The sequence below is a fragment of the Amblyomma mixtum genome, chromosome 3 (assembly GCF_055824585.1).
Source record: "Amblyomma mixtum isolate Tamu chromosome 3, ASM5582458v1, whole genome shotgun sequence".
Taxonomy (NCBI): Eukaryota; Metazoa; Arthropoda; class Arachnida; order Ixodida; family Ixodidae; genus Amblyomma; species Amblyomma mixtum.
The window spans coordinates 427,411,343-427,437,389 of NC_143014.1; the positions used below are offsets into that span (position 1 = coordinate 427,411,343).

General features: G+C 50.1%; 1 protein-coding gene across 1 annotated transcript in view; it reads right to left on the bottom strand.

Moving 5' to 3' along the window:
- The window catches only part of LOC149358002 (uncharacterized), a 66,732-nt gene that overhangs the window by 30,235 nt on the left and 10,450 nt on the right, over window positions 1–26,047 (bottom strand). The window contains exons 2-5 of the mRNA XM_089576713.1: window positions 5,318–5,525; window positions 4,975–5,081; window positions 2,847–3,049; window positions 449–620 (exon numbers count right to left, since the gene is read on the bottom strand). Of these exons, the coding sequence (XP_089432839.1) occupies window positions 449–620; window positions 2,847–3,049; window positions 4,975–5,081; window positions 5,318–5,525 (690 nt within the window). The remainder of the gene's footprint in view (window positions 1–448; window positions 621–2,846; window positions 3,050–4,974; window positions 5,082–5,317; window positions 5,526–26,047) is intronic.

Genomic DNA, 26,047 nt, shown 5'->3' on the forward strand with positions numbered 1-26,047 from the left:
AATTCGCGCACTGTGACGTCACGACCGTTTCGACCAATTGAAAAGCGTGACATTTCTGTCGACAACTGCTGCTTACAACGATGAGACATTAAAGGCTTTTGCCTTAAAAATGAAAGCCCACTCCCCTAAACTTTCGTTGGTTACAGGGACTGTTGGCTTCCTTCAGTACGTTTCCTTGCGAGACCTTAACATTGGATCTTGTCTGTGCACGCCTTTCTTTACTGATTTTTGATAGTTTGTAGAAGACCCCCTGGGCATCATAGACTCATAACTTGTGACTGGGATTGCTGCGTAAAACTGAGTTTTTTTTTTTAACCCCACTTCTTTTATATTTACACATCGTGATATTCGTGACAAGAGGTAAGAGGAGGAGGCTAAAATCACGTTGGGGTTATGGATTTCCAAATGAGTTTGCAGTCATTAATGAGATGATAAAATATTGATATACCCTGTGCTTTTCGATGGCCACCAAAATCAAGCCGATGTCCCACGTATCCAGCGAAACCAGTTTGCAGCCATGGGCGAGACTACTGAAGATAAGCCAGAAGCCGGCGATGTGCATCACTGGCCCTGTGGTAATGAGTGTGTCGTCTTTGTCAAACACAGACGGGCCAAGAAGCCTGAAAGCAAGCATTGCAGAAGCTTATTACCATACTCTGTTTGAGTTATGTGTTCAAATTTATAGTCTCTTGGAAGTTAACACTTGCATATATTTGTCACAGCGTTTGTCAGGGCCATTACCAATGCTCTTGGGAGAAAAATAAACACTGCTATTCTTCTTTTATTTTATTTTCATGTGTTCGCGCAACAAACCTGACGACTTGCTTGATATAATTCCAGGCAAGTAAGCTAGTCACGAGAAGCCCGCCTGTCAAGAAAGAAAGGGAACTTCTATCAACGCGCACAAGCCAGATTAAAACGCTTCCGTGCGGCTAAAACGGCGAGCTAGACAGCGCTCTGAGACGCCTGAAGCTGAGAGCTTGTCGTAGTTCTTATCGCGAGCAGGATTCCGCAGCCACGCCGTAAATATCATGCTACCAGTTTGGCTAATTTGGTAGGTAAGGCGATGGCACGGCCAGGTTCATGTAATTCAAAGATATCCCGGTATTAGCATATTTCATATTACGAAATCCCTTCAAGCGGTGTAGGCTGGTAACAAGAAAATATGGACAACACAGTTCGTTAGCAAGTAGCTTGGCTGTACTCTGGTAGCAAGAAAATAACTGGGGATAACTGTCAATATACGACTTTAAAAAATGGTGCTTTCTATAATATCGGAGTAATAAGTGTAATTGGGATTAACAAGAGAAAAGGCACGTTCAAGATTAACGGCAAAGTAAGGACTATTTATTTTTACACGATACACCGAGATATAAATAGTTGTTACTTAGCGCTTTCTCTTGTCTTTATGCTTTTTATGCTGTGTATGATCAAGCTTTGGTGCACCTAAACCATTCCTTTGGCCGGCGTCACCCAGCCTTAACTCCTGAACTCGATCCGTTCGCCCAGTGGGGGATTTATTCCAGAGTGCTGCTTAAACCAGTCTATACAGCTGTTACTTCTGTCGCAATCGTTGAGCTCAACTAAATTTTAATTAAAATGCATATCTTTAAAACAAATGCTTCTCTATGGAAAGTCTCAGTAGAAGTTGGAGGCCTCATTAAAAGGGATAGCTAGGGTCAGCAAATGAAATCCCGAATTTCCAGACCTGTAGAAACGATTGAGAAGCTTGCAAATGACACTCTCCGGTGACCTTTCGAACCATGATAAACCAGTGCACGGTAGCGAAGACGCTCGTATATCAGTGATCGCTCTAACAGGTCCGAATTCAGACCTCGATTTGCTGGTTTCATTTGTGGCTTCCAATACCACACCAATAAAAAATAAAAATCCGCTATGCTCCTTGCTTTCAGTGACTGTTGGCCTCCGTCATGTATGACAATTTGTAGGGAGGTGGACTACAAGGAGGCCGTGCCTACATGCTGCGATCAGGAATGACTAGGATGCTTCAGAGAAGTAGTCGAGGGTTCGACTTCATACCGTCTGGTCAGGAATCATGGCTTGATGAGATTCACTGGTGACTGACTATGGTCAAACACCAATGACGTTTCGGGAGCGCTACGGCTCCCTTGTTCACAGTGAGCAACCGGCTGACCGTCCCGGACGTCCGGACAGCCGGTACGTCCAGCCGGTTGCTCATTGTGAACAAGGGAGCCGTAGCGCTCCCGAAATGTCATTTGTGTTTGACCATGGTCAGTGACCAGTTAATCTCATCATGCTTCAGGGAAGTATTATTCTAGCACAAAAAAAAACAAAATTAGCCTGAGCGTTTCTATTATTCCTCTTTATTTTTCCGTATACCATGTGTCAAAAGTTTACAGGCCAAGAAGGTTAGCTTCTAAGCTCGATAGTGAGGCTCTTTTATCATCCGTGAAAGTCATAACTATCAGAGTTGGGAGGACCACGGTTCCTCTCACCTTCAAGAGATTTGGAACTCTGGGGATGCAAAAATAGCCACACGTTGTGTCCCAGAAGCAAACACCCCTGCTCCAAACTTTGGCAAAGGGTGTACACGAGGACCAACACTGTGGCCGTTTTGCGGAGTCTATTCACCGTCTCGTGCGCCGTACAAAACCTAGAGGCGTTAGGCTGGAACCGGGACGGAACCCACGGGTCTGTGGTATCATCTCGAGGCCATCTTTGAAAAATGTTGCAAAACCTTTTATCTAACTCTATGAGAGTCGTGCAGTGAAGTCCTTGATAAAAGGTCACGACCAGTGGCGATGAATTGCCGAAAACTGGGTCTCCGCCTTGTAAAGGTGCGTGTTCAGTGCTGCTATGCTTACCCATACATTACCACTTGTGCGATAACACTGCGGTGCGTGAGCTGTACGCCTTTAGGCAGTCCCGTGGTGCCACTTGAGTATATTATCGCCAACACCGAGTCTGGGCCCACATTCACATGAGGTTCAGGGCCGTCAAGAGGAGACTGCTTCAGTTGCGACAGAGTGACTGCTCCTACGTAAGCTCCGGTGATAGCGACGAACACCTGGACAGAAAATAGATGTGCGCACCAAAGCTGCGGTAGTCGCAGTGAAGCATACCAGTGCATATAAACCACAGGTGACGCACTTAACATTTCTGTGGTTCATGTGTGTTAATAACAGACGGGATTCGTGTATCATCCTGACTGGGTATTCTTATTATGCACCGAGAAACGTATTTTGCATCAATATTACGCCATGAACTAGAGTAAAACAAAATGTGTGCACCTTTTTTTTCCTTGGAGGTGGGGGGGGGGGGGTCGGCCTTACTAGCTCTAACAATAATTTATTTTAAATGTCAAAGTTTTCTGCTGCAGTGAGCACAGAAAGGCAACTGCATGGAGTTGTAAGCATAGCCAAAATCACTTTTATTTTTCTCATATCACTAACTGGTGGCATATTTTTTAGTTTAAATTGGCTGTGCAAGTACTGTACACTGAAAATAGGTGCACATTGGCTTCATGCCCATGCGGCTCCGCTCAGGGCTTTTGGCAGTGCGTTACACATACAAAGCTACAAGCATCGATTTCAAAATTCGCATTTTAGCTGGATGGTTACAATGGATTCAGTGTGCCAAATGTATGAGAACCGAACACCTTGATTTTTCCAGACGATTGGGGTTTTCGGGACACCTTCCGCCACCTATTGCGCGCAGCTCTATTCAGCGGAGGCTGAAGGTGGAAGCTGAGAGAAAAAGAGAATCTGCTGCGCTGGCTTGCTCGCTCGCCTCCGCTGTAGTAGTCAGAGGGGGAGAGAAAGCACGATGGATGTTCGGCGGGGAAAGCGAGGCTATGGAACTTTTCCAGAGATCACGTTCGTACTGCAGTCGCGTGCAGCATTAAGTGGCGGGTAGGTGTAAGGGGGCAGGAGGGTCACACAACGCCTAAATTCAATTCTCTTGGATACACCGAGCTCCCACGGAGCGTCGTGCTACAGAGCGTCAGAGACAGATCCGGGCGTGTGTTGCATGGCCGAGCTGTGTACAAAACGCCTCACTCGAAGTCGTGCAAAATTCCAGACTCTAGCTGCACTCGTCCAGCCCAGCTATTGCTGCGCCTAGTGCATCATGCAAAATAGCTCGAACTTTAGCACTTTTTACGCCTTCTGCGCGGAAAGTGCATGCGGAAAGTGCATGCGGAAAGTGCAAGTGAAAGGTAATGTGAAAGCCCTGAGGGTAAAATAAACGAAATGAAATGAAAAACGATGTTAGGCTAGCGCATTGCTATTTATGGTTTGGTTTGGTCTATGGGATTTAACGTCCCAAAGCGACTCAGGCTATGAGATACGCCGTAGTGAAGGGCTCCGGAAGTTTCGAACACCTGGGGTTCTTTAACGTGCACTGACATCGCACAGTACACGGGCCTCTAGAATTTCTTCTTCAAAGAAATTTAACCGCCGCGGCCGGGATCGAACCCACGTCTTTCGGGTCAGCAGCCGAGCACGATAACCACTGAGCCACCGGGGCGACATCATTGCTACTTCTGTACTGGAGATGTGTGCTCGAGGACTGCACAGGAAATTGTCGGAAGGATCGCATCTGCCTCCTGCCTCCTGCACTGCATGCGCGCAAGATTCGTGGAAACGGCGCTGCTCCCAGTTCCGCGGGAATGGCGGCTGGGCAGGTGTGAACGAAGTTGTGAAAAATGCTTCCTTTCCTGAAGGAGTGCCAGGAAGCATGTGACACCGAAAAGAAATAATGTGAACAGGACCGAGCTCCACAGCAGGCGACGGATTCCGTGTGTCACTTTAAAGCAGGGCCTTCGCCTTTAACCTTTAATGCGCTAAATGAAAGAAGAGCACTGGAGTTGCCAGCTGAGAATTCCTAGCACCATTTAGAACCGTTATTTCAAAATGTGGTGGAGGATGCAAACAGGTGCATGAACAGAGAAAAAAGAGAATTATGGGTTATATAATCTGCCCAAATAGTTACCTCAACTGAAGAAACTTCTGTGCAAGCCTGTTCAGTTTTTTCGATGTCGTCTCCGTCACACAAAACAAACTTTGGTTGGACATCTTCAAACTGGTACCGAGACTCTCCTGAAAAAAATAAATAAATAAAAACTAAACAGTTCAAAACAGGTGCAATAATATTAAGATGACCCAATAAGCTCGTTCTTTCAAGTTTGGATCTATTTTTACACAGTTGAAACACGAAATCTTAGGAGGACAAAAAGCTCCCTTACTACAGGTTGTTAAGGTGTTAAGGCAGACAGGTTGTTAAGGTGGTTTAAGAGATGACTGTGATAAAGCTTCGCCCTATGGCCACCACTAACCTTCGGTGAGATTGGTCTTGATCAAAGCGACGGTGCCCCCAGCAAAGAGAGTACCGCATATGGCGACTAGGAGCTCATTGCTGGTGGCGGCCTGGAAAGCGACCACATCTCCCAGGCGCAGGCCGAGTCTCCGAAGCCCCGCCGCAACCCTGCGGCACACATCGAGCAGTTCGCCGAAGGTGTACCGAGAGCCAGACTTGGCATCAACCTGTGAGAGAGCATATGACGGAAAATCAAGATAGAGCGGCACGAGCATGACACCTTGCATTGGGAAAATTCCCACACTTTTTGGTCTCTTCCGAGGCTAAGTGAAACTGCTCCACATCTCTTCTCAGAGTGAGTGAGTGAGTGAGTGAGTGAGTGAGTGAGTGAGTGAGTGAGTGAGTGAGTGAGTGAGTGAGTGAGTGAGTGAGTGAGTGAGTGAGTGAGTGAGTGAAAAACATTTATTGCCCCAAAAATCAGGTTTTAGCGGTGGGCCGATGTCTTTATGTCTTCGGCCTCTTCACAAGGTCGGCGCCCCTATTCCAGGGCACCGCTGAGTCTTGCTGCTTCGCAGGCGTGCTGCACCAGTGCCCTTTGGGCCGTGAGCTCGCTGCTGGTCAGCAGACCCTCCCATTGTTCCGCATTCAGGTCATTTAGCTTGTGAAATGCTCTGTTACGTTCGCATTCCCATGTGATGTGATATAGCGTGGGGGTTGCTCTGCACCACGAACATGTGTCCCTGTATTTTGTAGGGAACATCTTGTGTAGTATGTATAAATTGTGGAAAGTCCCTGCTTGTAGTCTCCGCCAGCAGACCACCTCGTGCTGTGTTAATGATGTGTGGGGTGGTGGGTATTTGAATCTCTGCCCTCTGTGGTAGTTTAAATTTCTGTATACGTTGGTTCCACCGTCATGGGGTCCTCCAGGGTTTCTGACTTCCCTACTCGGCTCGTGATCTCGCGAACTAGGCTGTCTATCCTCGAGTTACCCTCTATCCCGGTGTGTGCCGGTATCCAGAAAATCCTGTGTCTTAAGGTCTTATTTGGAAGCTTTGCTTCGAGGAGGATGCTCAGCGCTTTCTTGCTTATTTTGCCCTGTATGTAGTTCCTGCATGCTGCTTTGGAGTCTGTTAGGATTATCAAAGGCTTGTTCCTACGGTAACCTTCGGCCGCCGCTAGAGCTACGGCAGCTTCCTCCCCCTCCGTTATCGTACAGTTTCTTAATGTCGCGCTGCTAATTGGTTCCCCCATGTGGTCTAGTACTGCTGCCGCGACTCGGAACTTTCTGGTCCTGCGGTCCCATGGATAGAGGGCCGCGTCTGTGTATACTGTGTTTTTCATTGTGGCTAGGTTCCGCTGCACATAGTCTGCCCTGGCCTGCCTTCTAGCGGCATGGAGATTGGGGTCCATGTTTCTCGGCAGAGGGCTGATGTCCAGTGTCTGGCGGACCTCGTCTGGAATGCTAGCTGTTCTATCTACTATCCCTTCTACGACGTGCCCTAATATCTTGAGGAGTTTGCTCCGAACTCTGAGATCTTTACTACTGAGCCTCGTCGGTTATTCATACCTTAACAGCATTTTCACTGGCTCAGATGAAAACTCGAGTAATTACTACGACCACTGAGCTGACCCATTTGCAACGAAGGAAGTGTCATGCATATATATCGAGCTGGAAAAAAGCGCGATCAGAAATGCCTTGCTTTGTTTCATCGAGTTCTTCGCCTCCGAGCTCGAAATTTAGCGCTGAAAAGTTCTTCGCAAATTTCCTTTCAGGGGTGGGTCTACAGGTATGAAGTGCTAGTGATATATCATTAAATACAAACACTTGCGAGTTTAGAACCATGTACTTCATTTTAAAATTACAAATATGCTTAAATCTCACCAACATTTCAAGAATTTCTATCACCGTTGTCATGAACAAAGGCGGATTTCACTTGTGTGTCCTAGCTTAATTGTGTATCCTCAGGGGCTGTATTCAAGGCCAAAAGTAATCACACTTCATGGTTTACTTCAAATCTGTATAGTTGAACCCTTACAGCTTGCCTAAGGGCGAAAAGGTCTTAGAAGGTATGCAAACATGATCTCATAATCTTACAGAAATTTGGAGCTTGAAAGGTGGCAGAAACCAACCTCGCAGCAATTGCTGTTGGCAAAGATTGCACTAGTTAAACGACGTGACGCTAGTCACTCAGGGTCGACAATTTAAAAGGTTTCCGCTCGGAGCCGCTTCTGAGGCTCAGTGTCGTCTACAACATACAACAGAAACAACAAAAAGCACAACTGTCATACAATCATGCGGGGCTGCATGCTTCTGAAGCTCAGTGTCGTTTACAACATACAACAGAAACAACAAAAAGCACAACTGTCATACAATCATGCGGGGCTGCATGCTTCTGAGGCTCAGTGTGGTTTACAACATACAACAGAAACAACAAAAAGCACAACTGTCATGCAATCATGCGGAGCTGCATGCTTCTGACGCTCAGTGTCGTTTACAACATACAACAAACAACAAAAAGCACAAATGTCATACAATCATGCGGGGCTGCATCATGGCGCTAATGATTTCGCGAACCGGCTAATGCTCATCACCTTTTGATTTCTTCTTTTTAAAGCTCAGACATTTGGCAATACTTCAAGCTACGATGGTGCTCAGTAAAGACAAATATGCTGTTCACACCTCCATGAATACAGTACTTAAACCTCCCATTCAGGTATCGAGACACTGTTATTTGTAACTTTTCTAGACTCTGAGCCTTGGTTGCTGTGTGTGTTGTCACTCATCGATAAACAACAGGGCATATACTCAGTTGACGCGTGGGGATAGGTGCAGTTCTTTCTGTCGTACGCTTTCATTATCAGAAGCGCACAATATTTGCTTTTCTGGAACAAGCCGGATCAAAACGCACCGCTTCTACATTTTCAGGTGAAAGACAGAACATTCATTTAGCTTACGGCAAAAGTTGCGCTTATCTGCTACGAATGCCGAGGAGGGTGTTATTCATTCGTGGTGCATCTAGTTAAGCGCAGGTGAATAGGCTTTGCAAGTGAAGATTTACGGCAAGTCAGATTGTAATTCGCTGAAAATGCGTTCACGTTCCTTTCTTGCGGACGCTCTTTGCAACATAAGTGTTCTTTTGTTCTCCTTTCGACTTCTTTCATTCAGATTGGTAAGGTGGGTGGAGTTGGGTGCCGCACAACAAAATAAAACTAGATATGCTTACAGGTTATTCAAACGAGAGACCGCCTTCTCACAGTACTATTTCTCTTGCAGGGCAGCTTTTACTGAACTGTTTGCAGCGAATAGGCAACCCTTTATAATGTTCAAGGTGGAAAAAATGTTTTAAGAGCCGTTTTTGGGTAAAACTTGTTCACAAGACAAAACTAAAGCTGGCCTAACGCTGTGATTTCAAGTTCTTGGCTTACCACTCGCAGCAGTTTGATGGTTCTGTATGCCAACTTATCAAAATTTCTATCAAACACATCCTTATCCAGTCCTGAAAAGATACAACAGCACGCAACGACCCTAAAACGAATACATTTCGTTTAATAGTTATCGCCAGATATGCAGAAAACAGCCGTCCATTTCTCTTATCGTCGTGCCAGCTAACATTAATCTTTGAGCACGTAAAGTTTTATATTTTTCTTGGTAGGCTGCCAGTGTAATTAATCGCTGTCTGAAAACGACGTCCGTTCTACCATCCTCATATGTTAGAGGGCAATAGCGATCCAGACGTCGTTGTCTAACCCCAGCTGCCGCCACGTGGGCGACCCCGTTGAGCTCCATTCGTTCAAAACGAGACAACAAAATTGAAGTTCTGCGCTCGGTACAAGCTATGCAACAAAGGCCCATTTCTACCGCGCGATGACGTGCGGAGGCAAACTTGCAATAATAGAGAAACCTGTCGTTGGGCGGTTATATACTGAACCAAAGTGCGAGAGCTGCGAGGTGTAGCGGCCACAGGGTCCCAGCCGAAATCACCTCACCGCCAGTGGTGATTTTCCGCTCTTTGCACGATTGAGGAGCTTGAAAAACAGTGTTTCGCCAAAAAAAAGGGCAAAGTTATGCGACCGGCCATAGTTCCAGCTCTTGCGAAAGTCCTAAACTCACTTCTTTATTTACTTTATTTACTTATTTACAATACACTGCTAGCCTACCCGTAGGCTGTTGCAGGAAAGGAACTAAAATATGCGTACAACCTGGTTCCTCGGGACGAAATAAAGCAAAGGCTCTCATTTTGTATTTTTTTAATTCTGTTGTTTTTATCTTCCCTTTGTTATCGCCGAATGATGCTGTGTTGTTTTTTCGTTTCTTTTGTGTATTGTTAGGTTGTTTGCCCCTCCTGCCTGGGCCACATAGGCCTGCAGTATTTTGAAATAAAATAAATAAATAAAAGAAAACCCTTGGTTGCAATACACCTAGTGGTGAGTAAAGGATATGTAGAGAGACAATCATATATACAGAAAAAGTAGCAAAAAGTAAACATGCCCAAAATATGGCACGTACACTCAACCAAGGTTTCACAAGGCGTCCAAGAAAAAAGATCTAAAGTCCAATTGAGAATATTATTCGGTAGAAGTGTCCAGTCTCGGACGGTTTCAGGAGAGAATGGAAATCTGAGTGCGTCAGTTTGAAAAATGTATACCCGCAAGTTGGGTATAGTTTGGCTTATGGTGGTTTAATGTACCAAAGTGACTCATGCTACGAGGGACGCCGTAGTGAACGGCTCCGGAAATTTCGACCACCTGTGGTTCTTGAACGTGCGCTGGCATCCTACAGGCCACGGGCCTTTAGCATTTCGCCTCAATCTCAATGCCACCGCAGCGGCCGGAGTCGAACCCGCATCTTTCGGGTGAGCAGCCGAGCACCATGACCACTGAGCCACAGCGGCGGCTATTCCCACAAGTGCTTGCCATCTTTTGCTCTTGAATTCACGGCGTTTGGGGATGTCATGTAATTATGTTCATCTACCCTGAATGCGCTGCGCAAAATTAGAAAAAGAAATGTGATACTTAAGTAACTGGCACAATTTTGGATCGATGGAAGACCTGCTTTGCGCAAAAGTTGTGTTGGGGAATTGCTACGACGGTAACGGACTGTTGTATATGAACCTTATCGCTTCCCGCTGAACGCTGTCCCGTTTGAGATTAGAGTGGTTATGGTTTATGGGTGTTCAACGTCCCAAAGCGACTCAGGCTATTAGGGACGCCTTAGGGAAGGGCTCACGAAATTTCGACCACCTGCGGTTCTTTAACGTGCACTAGCATTACACAGGACACGGGCATCTATAATTTCGCCTCCATCGAAATTCGACCCCCGTGGGCGGCATCGAACCCGCGTCTTTCGGGTCAGCAACCGAAATCCATGACTACTGATCCAAGGTGGCGGTGGAACAGAATAGTTAGTAGGTGCAAATCAACAAACGATATTGCCGCGAATGTTTTTAGTGTATCGGGCACGCCGCTTTATCCCTTTGTTTGTGATGCAAAACACCACTAGATTTATCTCGATTGATCGAATCCAGGCGGAGCGGACTCTACGTTGTTCCAGAGTTTCCCAGTAACTTTCCAACCTTTATGTAGAAAGTTTGCTATCAGCTTTAAAAAGAGCATGGCCGAGAGCGCCGGACATTCTGTTCGACGACCACCGAGCACGCTTGTTGCTACGCCGCCGCCGAGTTTTTCAGTTCTTTGCGGGCGCATGTTAGCCCAAATAAAAAGTTTCGTTTAGAAGCGATTCTCGCTGTTTTCCTGTTCACCGGACTGCAGTAACCACTACGTGACATCTGGTGGAGGTGCTGCCCTGCTATCCAGCTATGCCCCTCACGATGGCACCTGGTGCACAGCAAACGCCTGCCGTGCTTCGCCAGCCCCGTCAGCCACCGACTTTCCTTGGAGAACCACATCAAGATGTGGAAGACTCGCTGGACTTGTACGACCGTGGGGCAGCGCTGAACACCTGGGACGACAGCGCTAAGCTTCGAAATGGTTATTTTGCATTGGATGGCACTGCGAGAACGTGGTATGAAAACCACGAATCTTCCCTCACGACCTGGGCTACCTTCAAGAAGCAGCTAGTGGGTACGTTTGCCAGCGTCGTACGTAAGGAAAGTGCAGAGGTCCTGCTGCAGACAAGAATTCAACTCCCAAACGAGACCGCGACTGCGTATGTGGAAGATATGAAACGCCTTTTGAGGCTCGCCAACCCCGACATGCCTGAAGAAAAGAAGCTGTGCTCATGATGCGTGGCGTGAAGGAGCAACTTTTCGCCGGCCTGATCCGGGATCCTCCACAAACCGTCGCCGAGTTTGAAGCTGAAACTTCAACCATCGAAAAGACCCTGGACGCCCGGACCCGGCACTACAATCGACCACTTGAAGTTGGTTTGGTTGGTTTGTGGGGTTTAACGTCCCAAAGCGGTAAGGCTATGAGAGACGCCTTAGTGGAGTTCTCCGGAAATTTCGACCACCTGAGGTTCTTTAACGTGCACTGACATCGCACAGTACACGGGCCTCTAGAATTTCTCCTCCAAAGAAATTCAACCGCCGCGGCCGGGATCGAACCCGCGTCTTTCGGGTCAGCAGCCGAGCACCATAACCACTGAGCCACCGCGGCGGCCCACTTGAAATTGTGGGTTCGTCAACACCGGAGTGACGGTGTGCTAATTAAGAAGCACTTCGCCCACATATCGCGGGTTCGGGCCAGAGCAAGCTGAGGGCACTGCCAGCGTTTGGTGCGCGCCTGCGCTCTCGCTCCGAAGGAAGGAAGGCGCAGTTATTTGAGAGCACAAGTGTTTATTACACAGTAAGCTGCATTACATAACACTGCACTAATCCCCAGACCTCGGTGTAACCCGTAGCCCCGCCGCAGCACCCGAAAGCGGGCCCGCGGAGCCGCGCGTGCAAAGCAAAGACTACATACACGCGGGACAGCACAGCTAAGGGCGATCGCATGCCGCGCGGCCAACCAAAGGGGTTAAATCACGCGCAGCGCAAAACGAGGAAGGATGGGGTAAACGCGGAGCACATCTTGACGACGCAGGTCGCACATCGATGGCTCATCGCGCGTCGTCACCAGCAATGGCCGGCGATGACGGAGAACCAGCCAAATCAGGCCCTTCCGAATCCGGAGCGCGTCGGCCCCGCACAGGCGGGCTACACGACTCCGGAAGTTCGGGCCTGGACTCAAGCATACATACTAGATGCGCACGTCAAAGCACCCGCGTTCTTGGGCCCCCGGCACAGGCCGGGGCACCCGGGAGCCAAACTCTACGCACCTTTCTGCTGCCCGAGTCGGTGGCGATCTCCCCGCTCATTTCCCGCTCGGGACCTCTCGCCGAAACAACGCCCCCAACTGTCACTCCGAGTGACCCAATGGGGACGCGAGGTCGAAGCGGGAGGAACGGAAGGGAGGGTGATTTACTGCGGTTCTCGGAAGAGCTTCCCTTGCAAGGGAGGACAAGCAGCGCGGCTGCCGCATTCCGCTCGCGGACACCCCACGGGGGGTCTCTCTAACGAACGAAACGGCGGAAGCGGGCGCACACTCGGGTAGCCCAAGAAGCTCAATCCCCACAAAGTGCATCCGACAAGCCCCCCCTCGAGATACCCCTGCAAGCGAGAGTAAACTTCGAGATCTAATACGCGAAATTGTTCGCAAAAAAACTTCGCCGACTGCTGCCATCCCTAACCCAGCCGATACAGGAGGCTCAGGTGGCGTCGCTCACGGACATTATCCGTGAAGAAGTGCATCATGCACTTGGCTCCCCGTCACCAAAGACACCAACGGAAGCTACAGCTATGACCTGCGCCGCAGCACTACGCAGTCCTCCGCCTCGACGAGAGCCCCCAAGCCCTCTTCGACGGGCACCAGCTCTACAAGAACGAAGTTTCCTAGCTTCCGCCCGCCCATCTTATGAGCGAAGCAACGGAACCAGGAAGTGCGACCAGTGGAGGACTCCACTGGTCGCATTATGTTTCCGCCCATTATGTTTCCATTGGGGCCCATACTTCGCCACTGCCCTTACAGACGCATCGGGCTGCAAGGTTTCGCCATCGACGCCCCTCGACCGCTCCCCGGCCAGCGACCACGGGAAATCGACGACTACCTACGCAGAGGGGAGCACGCGTCTTCAAGCCGTCTTTCCCGCTCCCCGTCGCCGTCCACCACACGATTTGCATCACCGGGCCGAAGCTAGGCCGCGGCTGTCCGCAGAAGGCCCCTAGCCTTCGTAGGGGAAACTAAATAAAGCAACCTGTGGTGGTTAGGTTGCTTGCCGAGGAAACGACGAAGATCCTCCAGTGACCACGCCGTATGAAGACGTTGCACCCACTACGCCGACGCCGTATACAACGACAACCGCGACCACGACGCGAACCACCTTCAAAACGACGCCGCCATCAAGAAAAGCTTCCACCAAACGCCCCACCCACGATTCACATACCAGCCGAAGCCGTAATCCGACGCCGAGGACGACGTGCAACTCCAGAGCCAGGACATCCGACTTATAAGTGGTTATCGACGGCCGGAAAGTCACCGCTCTAGTCGACACAGGAGCTGATTATTCGGTGATGAGCGGACCATTTGCTGCGCAGCTGAGAAAAGTAATGACCGCTTGGGACGGCCCGCAAATTCGCACCGCAGGGGGCCACCTCATTGCGCCATCAGGACGATGCACAGTGCGAGTGACTCTCAAGGGACATACCTATGCCGCGACCTTCGTAGTGCTACGCCAATGTTCCCGCGAAGTGATCTTGGACATGGATTTCGATACAAGCTGATCACACTTTCCATGGACAAGCCCATCCCGTCGATGAGAACTCCAGAACATCGCGTTGCACTTAGTGTCCAGGAGGAACAAGTGAGTGTCCCACCCCGCTCAAGCGTCATCGTCACCGTAGGCGCCACGGAAGCGAATAACACAGAGGCCATTATCGATGGGACCATGCAATTGCTTGTCGACCGAGAAATTGGCATCGCCAGAGGCATCGCACATTTCCGAAACAGACAAGCTGAAGTACTTCTAATTTCAGCGAAGAATACCGGCACGTTAACAGAGGAACGACGATTGCTTTCCTCGATGAAATATTCTACATACGAGACTCATTCGGCCTCTCCAATTCATCCGTAGAAGATTCTCCTGACAAAGAAAATTCGCCCACTTTCGACATAAACCCAGCCCTGCCCCGGACCAGACAAGACCAGAACCGCAATCTCCTTCGAAGCTACAGCGAGTGCTTCTCGTAATCGCCGAAAGTCCGACAAACGCCAATTGCCAAACATCGCATTACAACGACCAGCACGCCCGACCTCTGCGCCAAAGCCCCTACCGAGTGTGGCCGCGAGAACGACAAGCCATCCAGGACCAAGTGGAAGAAATGCTGCGTGATGACGTTATTCAGCCTTCAAAGAGCCCCTGAGCGGCACCGGTTGTTCGAGTGAGAACGAAAGACGGTGCACTTCGATTCTGCGTTGGTAACCGCCGCCTGAACAACACCACAAAGAAGGACGGCTACCCCCTCCCCCGCATCGACGACACACTGGACCGGCTCTGCAACTCTAAGTATTTCTCATCGATGGACCTCAATAGCGGCTACTGGCAAATAGAGGTCTACAAGAGAGATCGCAAGAAGACCGCATTCATCGCTCCAGATGGCCTCTTTGATTTAAAGGTGATGCCGTTTGGTCTCTATTCCGCACCAGCGACATCTCTGCGAGTGATGGATACAGTGCTGGCAGGCCCGAAGTGGCAGATTTGTCTGGTATATTTAGATGACGTCGTTGTCTTCGCCTCAACCTTTGAGGAGCACCTGAAAAGGCTTCGAACAATACTAGACGCAATCAAGTCGCCCGGGCTAACCTTGAAAGCAGAGAAGTGCAACTTTGCCTATGAAGAGCTGCTGTTTCTAGGCCACATTGTTAGCAAGGAGGCAGTACGCCCAGAGCCGCATAAAACAGCTGCTATCGCAATGTTTCCGCCACCGGCCGATAAGAAAGCTGTGCGCAGATTCCTCGCACTGTGCGCGTAATACCGACATTTCTTAAAGAACGTTTCTCGCATCGCCGAGCCACTGACCTGCCTGACAAAGACATATGTGTCATTTAAATGGGAAGCGCCGCAAGCAGAAGCCTTCAAGGAACTTCACCGCCGTTTCAGTCATCACCGATCCTCACGCACTTTGATGAAAGCGCCGAGACTGAAATTCATACCGACGCAAGTAGTGTGGGCCTAGGTGCTGTCGTCGATCAGAAAACTGACGGAGTGGAGAAGGTCATCGCATACGCTAGCCGTTCCCTGTCCAAAGCTAAGGCTAATTATTCGACATCCGAGAAGGAGTGACTTGCCATCATCTGGGCTACGTCGAAATTCCGCCCCTACCTGTACGCACGACAATTCAAGGTGGTCAGCGATCACTATGCGATCTGCTGGCTTGCCAGTTTGAAGGACCCCTCCGGCCGCCTCGCTCGATGGAGCCTGCGCCTCCAGGAGGCTGACGTCACCGTCGTTTACAAGACCGGACGCAAGCACTCTGACGCCGACCGCCTGTCACGAGCCCCTGTAGATGCACCGCCGCCAGACGACGATGAGGACGCTTTCCTGGGACCCATCAGCTCCAGCTCTTTTGCACAACAGCAACGCTCGGATCCCGACCTAAAATGCCTCATCGAGTACTTGGAAGGCAAGGTTTCCTCACCGCCGCCTCATTCAAAAGAGGATTATCCTCGTTCTGTTTACAGAATGATGTCCTCGTGAAGAAGAACTCTGCAGCGAACAAATAGCCTACCTCCTTCTTGTACCTGCAAGTCTGCTCGGAAAAGTTCTTCAGGCTTCACACGACGAGCCGACAGCTGGACATCTCGGGTTTTCTCGCACCCTCCGCCGCATTCAACGCAAATATTACTGGCCCCGACTGTCTGCCGATGTCGCACATACTATGTGAAAACCTGCCGAGATTGCCAGTGTCGAAAGACTCCTCCAACCCGACCAGCAGGATTTCTTAATCCCATTGAACCCCCCTCAAGGCACTTTCAGCAGATCAGCATGGACTTGCTTGGCCCTTTCCTGAAGTCAACATCTGGAAATAAGTGGATCCTTATAGCGACTGACTAACTAACCCGCTACGCCGAGACAAAAGCCCTACCGAAAGGAACAGCAGCCGAAGTCGCCAAATTTTTCGTGGAGTGCATTCTTCTACGACACGGCGCCCACGATGTGCTCATCAGGGACAGAGGAACAGCATTCACGGCGGAACGGACACAAGCCATCCTGCGTTACAGCCAAACGAGCCACCGGAGGACAACTGCATACCATCCACAGACCAACGGACTGACTGAGCGCCTGAACAAAACTATCGCCGATATGCTCACCATGTATGTCGATGGCAAACACAAGACCTGGGACGTTATCCTGCCTTACATCGTATTCGAATACAACACCGCAGTTCAGGGGTCCACCCAGATGACTCCTTTTAGGCTGGTCCATGGCAGGGAGGTCACGACCACGCTAGACGCCATGCTGCCCAATGATACCGAAGAAGATAAAGTCGATGTCGACGCCTACCTTCAACGCGCAGAAGAAGCCCGAAGACTTGCCAGATTACGGATCAAAGACCAGCAGCGGACCGACGCCAGACGCTACAACGTGCGAAGACGCAACGCGGAATACAAGCCAGGATACCGAGTCTGGGTTTGGACGCCCATTCGCCGCCGCGGATTGAGTGAAAAACTTTTGCGCCGCTATTTCGGCTCGTACAAGGTCCTTCGACGGCTAGGTGAACTGGACTACGAAGTCGTCCCTGACGACATGACTGCATCCCAGCGACGCCGCGTACGACCAGAAGTTGTCCATGTCGTCCGGCCAAAGCCGTATTTGCGCGCTAAAACACGGTGTGTTTACACCCTTGGTGTTTATTTTTACACAATCCCTTTTAGTTAGTTATGGCCGCATTGTGTACTAAAGCATCGGGTCGGTGCTTCTTTGAGAGGGGAGTAATTCCGCGAATGTTTGTAGTGTTTGTTCATTCTTCAAAGCTGCCGGCACGCCGCTTTTTACGATTTGTTTGTGATGCAAGACGCGCCTATACTTATCTCGATTGATCGCATCCAGGCGGAGCGGACTCTACGTTGTTCCAGAGTGTCCTAGTAACTTTCCAACCTTTATCTAGAAAGTTTGATATAAGCTTTCAAAAGAGCACGGCCGAGAGCGGCGGGCATTCTGTTCGACGACCGCCGAGTACGCTTGTTGCTACACCGCCGGCGAGTGATTCAGTTGTCTGCGGGCGCAAGTCAGCCCAAAGAAATAGTTTCGTTTAGAAGCGATTCTCGCTGTTTTCCTCTTCACCGGATAGCAGTCACCACTCCGTGACAATATTACATTCAAGCACAGAGGGAAACGAGTGAGGGGCAAGCTCATAACTTTGTCTTAGGAGTAGCAGATTTTAGGAACATTTTAGTGAACAGAGCGCATGCAGGGAGTGCCTGAGATGCTAGATACGAATCGTGTCAAATCCGTTTTAGCTCAGCCGCGATTAGAATTCCTAGGTTATTATGTTAATCTGCTGTTTTCAGCGTGTTATGTCAATTCCATTAGTGTAAATCGGTGCGTTTTTTTTCTAGCGATTGTAATACAGACTGTCCAATCTTAGCTGAGCTTTATAGACTAGCCGCGTCACCATTCAGAAATTTGCACGAATTAGTTGCTAAGAGTCAATTTCATAACTTTGTAGAGTATTTGTCAAAAGTAACCAGGCTCCATGGTTTGCTTTTCATTCGTATAACAGAGCCCGCATGGCTTCCCTAAAGATCAAAAAGTTCTTTGAAGGTGAGAACAGGGGTTCTTCTTACCATACAGAGATTTAGAGCTTCAGGGCTGCCATAATAGCTTTAATGTACGACTGAGAAGAAAAACGTGCAGCCTGGTTACTTCTGACAAACACTGTACATGATTCAGTCGTCCATGGACATTAGGCTCTTGCAATTTATGCTATTATCAATGTGATTGATGAGTATACAAAAAAGAATGGAAAGTAAAACTGTGCCTTGCGGCACAAAGAACGTTACCTCAACGTAGTTTGAGCGGTCCCCTTCAAATTATATCAACTCCTTTCGACTTGGCACATAACGTTGTAACCAATAAGTGATATTCACACATCAGAAAATTTTGTGTAGTTTTACGTGTCAGGGATGTCTCAGTGATGAGCGTGATATGAGCGTCTTCGTAGTGTCACCAGGAGGTTGAATGCGCGAGCAACTTCCGTCCAGGCTAATTGCCGAAACCTCCGCTGAAGCCGTAACTGCGCCGCCATCCGTTATGAACGTAAGCGAATGACGCATTAGAGGTAGCGCCTGTAGCAAAAAACAAGACCTAACCGGAAGAAGGTTCTACAAGAAGAACAGATATCTCTCTATCTCCCTCTTGAATTTCTGACAGGCGCAGCCCGTTGCAAACGTGGCGCGCACTTTTCTCGTTTCGGGAACTCCGGCAGTCACGTTATCTCGAGCGCTGTTGCCTGCTTTGCGGCGCCGGTCACAAGCACTTTAGCGTCATGTTCCACCATGTGTTGGTGATATCGGTGCTGCGACAACTATGGGGGTGTTTGGTGTTTTGCTCGTGACCTTCGAAATTGCGAAGAGGGCAGCGAGACCCTCCCGTATACAACGGGAACAGCAACCAGCGATGGGTTTCTCGGAAGCCATCGCTCATTTCGGTGCTGTGGATCATGAATTATGATTTAGTCACTTCTGTCAACGACACAGTCATCGTGTTTGGTGCGCAGAAGAGTGAGCGTATCGTGAAAACTGGTTATGCATCTGTATGTTAACTGAATTCTATTAATGTCGCGTATATAGAATAGACAATGAAGGCCTCATGCGTGATAGTTGTTTGCTTTCACGCCTTCACATAAATACTACACAACTGTTTCCATTTATCTACGATTGTAAGGTACATCATGAATGCATCAAATTGCGTACACTCACTGTGGACAGAATGAGCCTTCTGTATTGCGTGCACAGTATGCAATGAGTGATCGCACATGTTTTGTGAATCATGCAGGAAATAATGTACTGAAAATGTCAGCTGCGCCTTTTGACACAAACTTAACACCTGTCGTGCGTCGACACACATTACGTGTTTTGTACTGAATGCTTTAACATATAGACATATAGCTTATTTTGAGAAATGTCTATTTTATACTGACATTAACAAGAAGGATATATTATTTGTCAGTAAGGCTATGGAAAATGTGCTTTCTGTTCTGCATACATTGTCCCAGCGCTACGGTTATCATTGCTGACCAACAGCGCAACCGTTTTTAACATTGTGCAATAAGAAAAAAAAAGGATGTACGAAGAGCCAAGTAAAGCGTGCGCGCGGCCGCGCGCAGAGCAGGTGGACAACGATATGTAGCACCCCTAGCGCCGCGATACGTACGTAGCACCCCTGGCGCCGCGCTCGGCTCGCAGGCCAGGGCATGCGGCGCCGGTCAAGAAGGAGGAAGTTGGAGCTAGGCCGCCGCAGCACAAGCATCGCAATTAAAACCAGTTCGAAGATCAACGCTGTCAGAGCTGGTTCTTCCTCGCCTTAGCTCAGACAGATTTGGTGACCCGGTCTCAACTTCGCGTTCAATTACATCGATGATCTCCTCGTCGCAAGTTCATCCGGGTCTGAGCATGAAACTGATCTGCGCGCCCTCTTCCGAAGACTTGATGAATATGGGCTCATCGTGAACCCCTAACAAGTGCCTCTTTGGCGTACCTACAATAGAGTTCCTAGGCCAACTTATAATTCCACATAGTATTCGGCCTCTCGACAGCGAAGTCAAAGCCATTCAAGATTTTCCAGCCCCCATGTCACTTAAAAAGCTCAGAGAATTCTTGGGCCTCCTGCACTTGCATCGCCGCTTCTACCAAAGTGCGCCCCTTTCCCAAAGCCTCTGACCGATATTTTGGCTACTGGAAAGGATTCTGCTGCGCCGTTTGAGTGGACTGAAGACCCTGCAGCTGCATTTTCTGCTGCCAAGACGGCGCTCGCAGACGCCACTTTGCTCAAACATCCAGTTCTTGACGCTCCACTGCGCCTCGTCACCGACGCCTCGAGAATTGCAGTCGGCGCAGTTCTCGAGCAGCACGTCTCTAGTTGGCAGCCTCGCGCTTTTTTCTCCCAAAAGCTGTAACCACCTGAGACTAAATGCAGAACCTCCAGTCGAGAACTTCTCGTTGTGTACCTCGCCATCCAGCATTTTCGCCACTTACTGGAGAACCGCGACTTTCACGTCATTACGGATTATAAGCCCTTGCCATTTGCCTTCCAAAGGAACAGCAGCATCTACACTGCATGCGAGATCCGCCAACTGGGTTTTATCTCCGAGTTTACAGTGGATCGCTGTCACGTCTATGGCCCGGAAAATGCTGCTGCTGATGCTCTTTCTCGTGTTAGTGCAATGGCGCCCGAGCAACCAGTGGACATGGAGGAGCTAGCGGCTGCTCAACGCAACGATCCAAAGCTGCATCATCTTCGCTCCTCATTGACGTCCCTGTCCTTCGCCGAATGTCCACTGCCGTATTCCTCCCAGTTCATTGCGTACGAGACATCCACCGGCTTCTCGCGCCCCTACGTACAGTCTTTGCCAACAGTAACCAGGCTGCATGGTTTGCTTCTCAGTCGTATATTGAAGCTATTATGCCAGACCTCAAGCTCTAAATCTCTTTATGGTAAGGAGAACCCCTGTCCTTAGTTTCAAAGAACTTTTTGATCTTTAGGGAAGCCGTAAGAGCTCTACTATACGGATGAGAAGGAAACCATGCACCCTGGTTACTTTTGGCAAAGACTGTACCGTTGGCTTCCCTTCGCACCATTTTTGATAAACTGCACCGCTTGAGCAACCCTGGTATTCTTGCGACGCAGAAGCTGATCACAACTCGTTTCTTTTGGCCAAGCATTCACGCCGACGTCCGCCACTGCGCACGAACCTGCCTTCACTGCCAGCGCGTCAAAGGTCACCAGTATACCGTCACTCCTGCCTGTCCTGTTCGGCCGCCTGACGCACGGTTTTCCGATGTTCACATAGGGCACATTTGATTTTCAGCCTCGGACTGTCCGGGACTCCTTGCGGACTCGAGCCCGGTATTTGTTTTTCTCGGGCAGCCCGAAAGCTCCGCCCACCAGTCAGAAAGCTGCCTCCATCGCTATAGCAACGCCTTCGTTTTTTCGCCTATGGCTGTCCGCGGGCTACTTGGGGCTGCGGCGAAGGCAGCAGGGGCGCGATTACGAGTTTTTGTCTCAATTTTGAGACTCTGACGTCAAAATGACGACATCGCGAGTTGTTGACGGCAGAATCAACCAATTAGCAGCGAGGTTGTGGTGTCTAATAGTAGGGTTCCACCCAGGAAGCATTTAGTTGCGCAATAAGGGACCGTATGCTAAAGTTTTTCTGTAAACACGCCGTTAATAATTTGAAGAATGTTTTATTTCGCTAACAAACTATGTTTCAAACTCAACGACATGAAGCAAAAGAAGAAGCGTCCTCAATTTTGCAATTAAGTTTGCTCTTCAGTCACTTTTGCTGCCGCGAGGGTGCGCTGACGCTGGAAAAGCGTCGGTAGCGGCGGCTAGGCGGCGTGAGCTGCCGCCTGATTCAACCGATTCAGCCTTATCCCTCCATGCACATATTCAGCCATCGTAAACATGGCAGCCAGAAAAAAAATCAGCTGATTCGACGGCTCTTTTTTTACACATTACGCAGAATCAAAGTACTGCGCAGACGTCTTAAGTGCGCGGAAAAATCTGTTTAAAGGCAGTGATTGCTACGAGTCTGCCGAGAACAATTTGGAAGGAGCGCTTGGCTCGAAAACCGGCGAAGGCAGCTTTAAGGCAAGTTCACACTGGCGAGTTGCAATCGTCGCGCTAGTATTCTAGGCGACCGATTTCGGTCAATTAGTTACGGTTTGCGAAGCACATGTAAAGCGGGGAGGGAGCGTAATAAATCGATTTAAGCCTGTCGCGCGACCTCCGCGACTCGCCAGTGTGAACTCACCTTGCTGCTATCGATGGCAAATGTGCTCCAAGGGCGATGCGTGATTATATTTATTTTTGTTCAGAAAATACCCGGCGACCATGAATAATCACACTGCAGCAACTGCCGACATACGGAAGCAGACCGGTGCAGCTGATGGGAGCTTGCAATCTCACAGCGGGAATTAAGAGCCGGCACGCCCGGTCACTGCGGCAACAATCACTCTTCCGCCTCGTAACCAACTCATGCCGCCCGCTTCGGGTTAAGCACTTGATATTCGTGTTGGTGGTGCCGTTCCGTTCGGATGATGCTCGGATGACGCCGCCGGGGATACTGCGGTGGCGAAAGTTTATGCGAAGGAAGTCCACCTTCGCCGCCGCCTTGTCTTGAGGGGTCTCGCCGGAAAGCGCGCACCTTCTGCGACTTAACTTTGACAATGGTCTCCGCAACTCACCGCAAACACTTGCACAGTCGGTTGGGCTACGCCGACGTTTACTTCATTTCCTACGGTGTCTTGAAACCCACCGGCGGCGAAGGCGCGCACAGGCACTTGCCGCTCCACTGACCGCGCACTCACCCGCACACCTCCAAGTTCAACGGCGAGTTCGTCGCACAGCCATTATGCTCCTTCCTATGTCAAAACGTCGAAACAACTCGTCCGGCACGTCAAAACCGTCTTCATGCACCCTCTTACACCGCTGCTCGCGCGGCCACCGGCCATGTAAACAACCGCCATTTTCTGTCTCGAGCGGTTTGAGACCACTTGTTCCAGTCGCAAGAAATCGTCTCAATCGGCTCGCATAATTAGGTGAGCAACGTCAACACTTTTGGCACACTTATGACGTCGGCCGGTGACGCAAAAAACCAATATGGCCGCTGGTCACGACCGACCAATAGGAACGGGGAAAATGAGACACTTTTTGAGACACTTTCCGATTGAGACGATTTTGAGCGACTCGTAATCGCGCCCCAGACGACAGCTGCGCGCCGCGCTGCCAGCCATATTTAATTAGGCTCTGTGTGCATTTTGCGTACTTTTCGTGTTCCTGAAGAACGATATCGTAGGTTCAACCTTCACATCAGCTCCGTAGCTGCTCTCTGAGCCATCGTAAGACTTTTTGTTCATGAATCTTCGTTCTATTTTCTTGAAATCCACTACACACGGACGCGTGTTCAAAGCTGCTAGCGCGTATTGTTTGCTCGTGTCGTCAAGAGGTTCTTGTTCGCTTGTTTTGCGACATGCTGTCTGCGCGCTTACCTGAAAGCATCGTAGGTGAACCACTCGTATACTGGAGCAGCTATAGCACTTGTCAACATTTTTGCGAAGGCTATCGTCTATCTGCCTATCCGCAACGAGTTTGGTTACTTTGTGCGAACTTCGCCGCGATCAGTAGCGGCGACCGTACGCCCGAAGCTGAGTTCTGTTTTGCACCTACGCTAAGCTGACGGTACGGTCTTCAAATCGACTCAGTATCATGATCGCACGCACGGCGTTGCTTTGGCGTCATGGTGGCGATGACTTGCGTCGTCTGCTAGCAGATGACAGCGTCCTGGTACAGTAACCGAGGGGGAGCCCGCCACGGGTGGCGAGTCCGCAAGCAGCCTCTGGCAAGTAGGTCCTCTGACCATGACCCTGTTTCCTGTCAGAGCCGAAGCCGAGACCTGTCAGCAAGTAGTCCGGGGCTGGAAAAACAAATGCGCCTATTGTTGGGCCGCTCCCGTTATCACGTGGGGTCACTTATCTACTCACATGTGTGGATCGTTTCACCCTCTAGCCCGAGGCGTTGCCCATTGCTGACACTACAGCCGAGACCGTTGCTTCGGCCTTCATGGCCGGCTAGGTATCTCGCTCGGCTGCCCGTCTGTCGTCACCACCGACCGCGGTCGCCAGTTTCAATCGGACCTGTTTACTGCCCTTGTCCGTATTCTGGGCGTCCGCCCCATCCATACGACCGCCTGCCACCCTTTGGCCAATGACTTAGTGGAACGACAGCATCGACGACTGAACGCTCCCCTACCACTTATCAGCCAAGGGAACGCTGGTCCGACCACCTTCCCATCGTCCTCTTGGGCATTCGCTCGGCACTGAATGCTGACCTCGGCAATTCTTCTGCTAGCTAGTCTACGGTGTTCCCCTGCGTCTCCCTGGGGAATTCTCTCCTTCCTCCCCTCCGTTAATCCATGACGCTTCCACCTACGTCTTAGACCTACGCAACACATTTAGTCACATTACTCCTGTCACCCCTGCCGCCCGTCACCCTTAGTCCGTGTTCGTCAGCCAGGACCTGGTCTCCTGCCCCCATGTCTTAATCCGCCATGACCACGTCCGTTCACCCCTGACGCCGCCCTACGGTGGACCGTTTCACGTCCTCCATTGTGCGTAGAAGACCTTCACTTTAGACGTCAACGGCCGTGAAGACGTCGTGGCTGCTGACCGACACAAACCAGCCTGCATTGCCACTCCTTTGCCCGGCACCTCTCCACTCATTCTCGCTTCGGCTGCACCACCATTGTGCGCACCTTCCTCCAAGCACATCCGCTGGGCGTATCCTGTGGCTTCCGCTCTACGAGGGGGAGCCCTGTAACGCCCCTCGCGCCGCGCTCGGCTCGCAGGCCATGGCACGCGGCGGCGAACAAGAAGGAGGAAGTTCGGGCTAGGCCGCCGCAGCGCGAGCAGCGCAATTAAAAACAACTCGCACCTCAACGCTGTCAGAGCTGGTTTTTCCTCGCCCTAGCTCCGACAGACACCCACCTCCCCAAGCAGGCCCGATTTTGGACCAATCCAAGCGTGAAGCATATGCCATGCAAAAATGTGGACACCACCTCTCCCGCGTGTCTCGGTCGTCCGTTGTCATAGATATCAATACGCCATAACTGCACCGCGAACAGTTGAAGGAGGAATTGAAGGAGGAATTGAAGGTATACCGTGTGTAATGCGAGGCCACTGGGAGGTACACGAAGTTTGACCTCCCTGGTCTCGTGGTGGGCAAAGCCAGCGCGCAGCGCGAAGTAGCCAAAGTTCTCTCCTGCCGGCCGAGAGGTGCATGCCCCATCTACCAGCACAGCCGGCAACAAGGTCTGATTTTTAATTCGACGTGGCGGTCGACGCAGCGGATACGGCACTTGCGTCCGGCGGAGGTGTAAGTCCTAGCGTTCTGTGTAGCATACGCTGGCATCATTCCCCCTTATTCGGCAGTGGCAAGCACTGGTCGTGCCAGTCGTCACTCATAAAAAAACAGCAAAAAAGCTGAGCGCGCTGTCACTTGCGAACAAAAGCTAAGGGAAAAGAGTGGCTGTGGCTAAACTGAGCTCAGCCAGGATATAGAAAGCGAAAGCTCGGCTAAGTATAGTTAGACACGGTTTAGCTTTGGTTCATCCATATTGTATCAAGATGTGAGCGAGAGCAAATTGCTTCAGCGAAAGGAAATCGCGTGATGCATCACGAACCACAGGTGCAAGAGCGAGCGTCCAGAGCACCAGCCTGCGCAGCGGTGGACGTGGCTGCCAAGAGCGCAGCTGTGGCGACGAAGGTGAAAATGAAGATGAAGATCGAGGCACCTACCACGCGCTATTTTGCGCATGTGGTGTGCCTCCCGTGAGAGGTAAAATCTCATATCCAGCTGATCTTCAGGCTCAGAATGCGAAGAGTACAGCTTTTCGCTCTAAAAAAGTGGCTGGTGAGGGACGCTCTTCAACACTCGAATGAGACTGTCAACATCCTGTAGGTCTACAGACTGTTG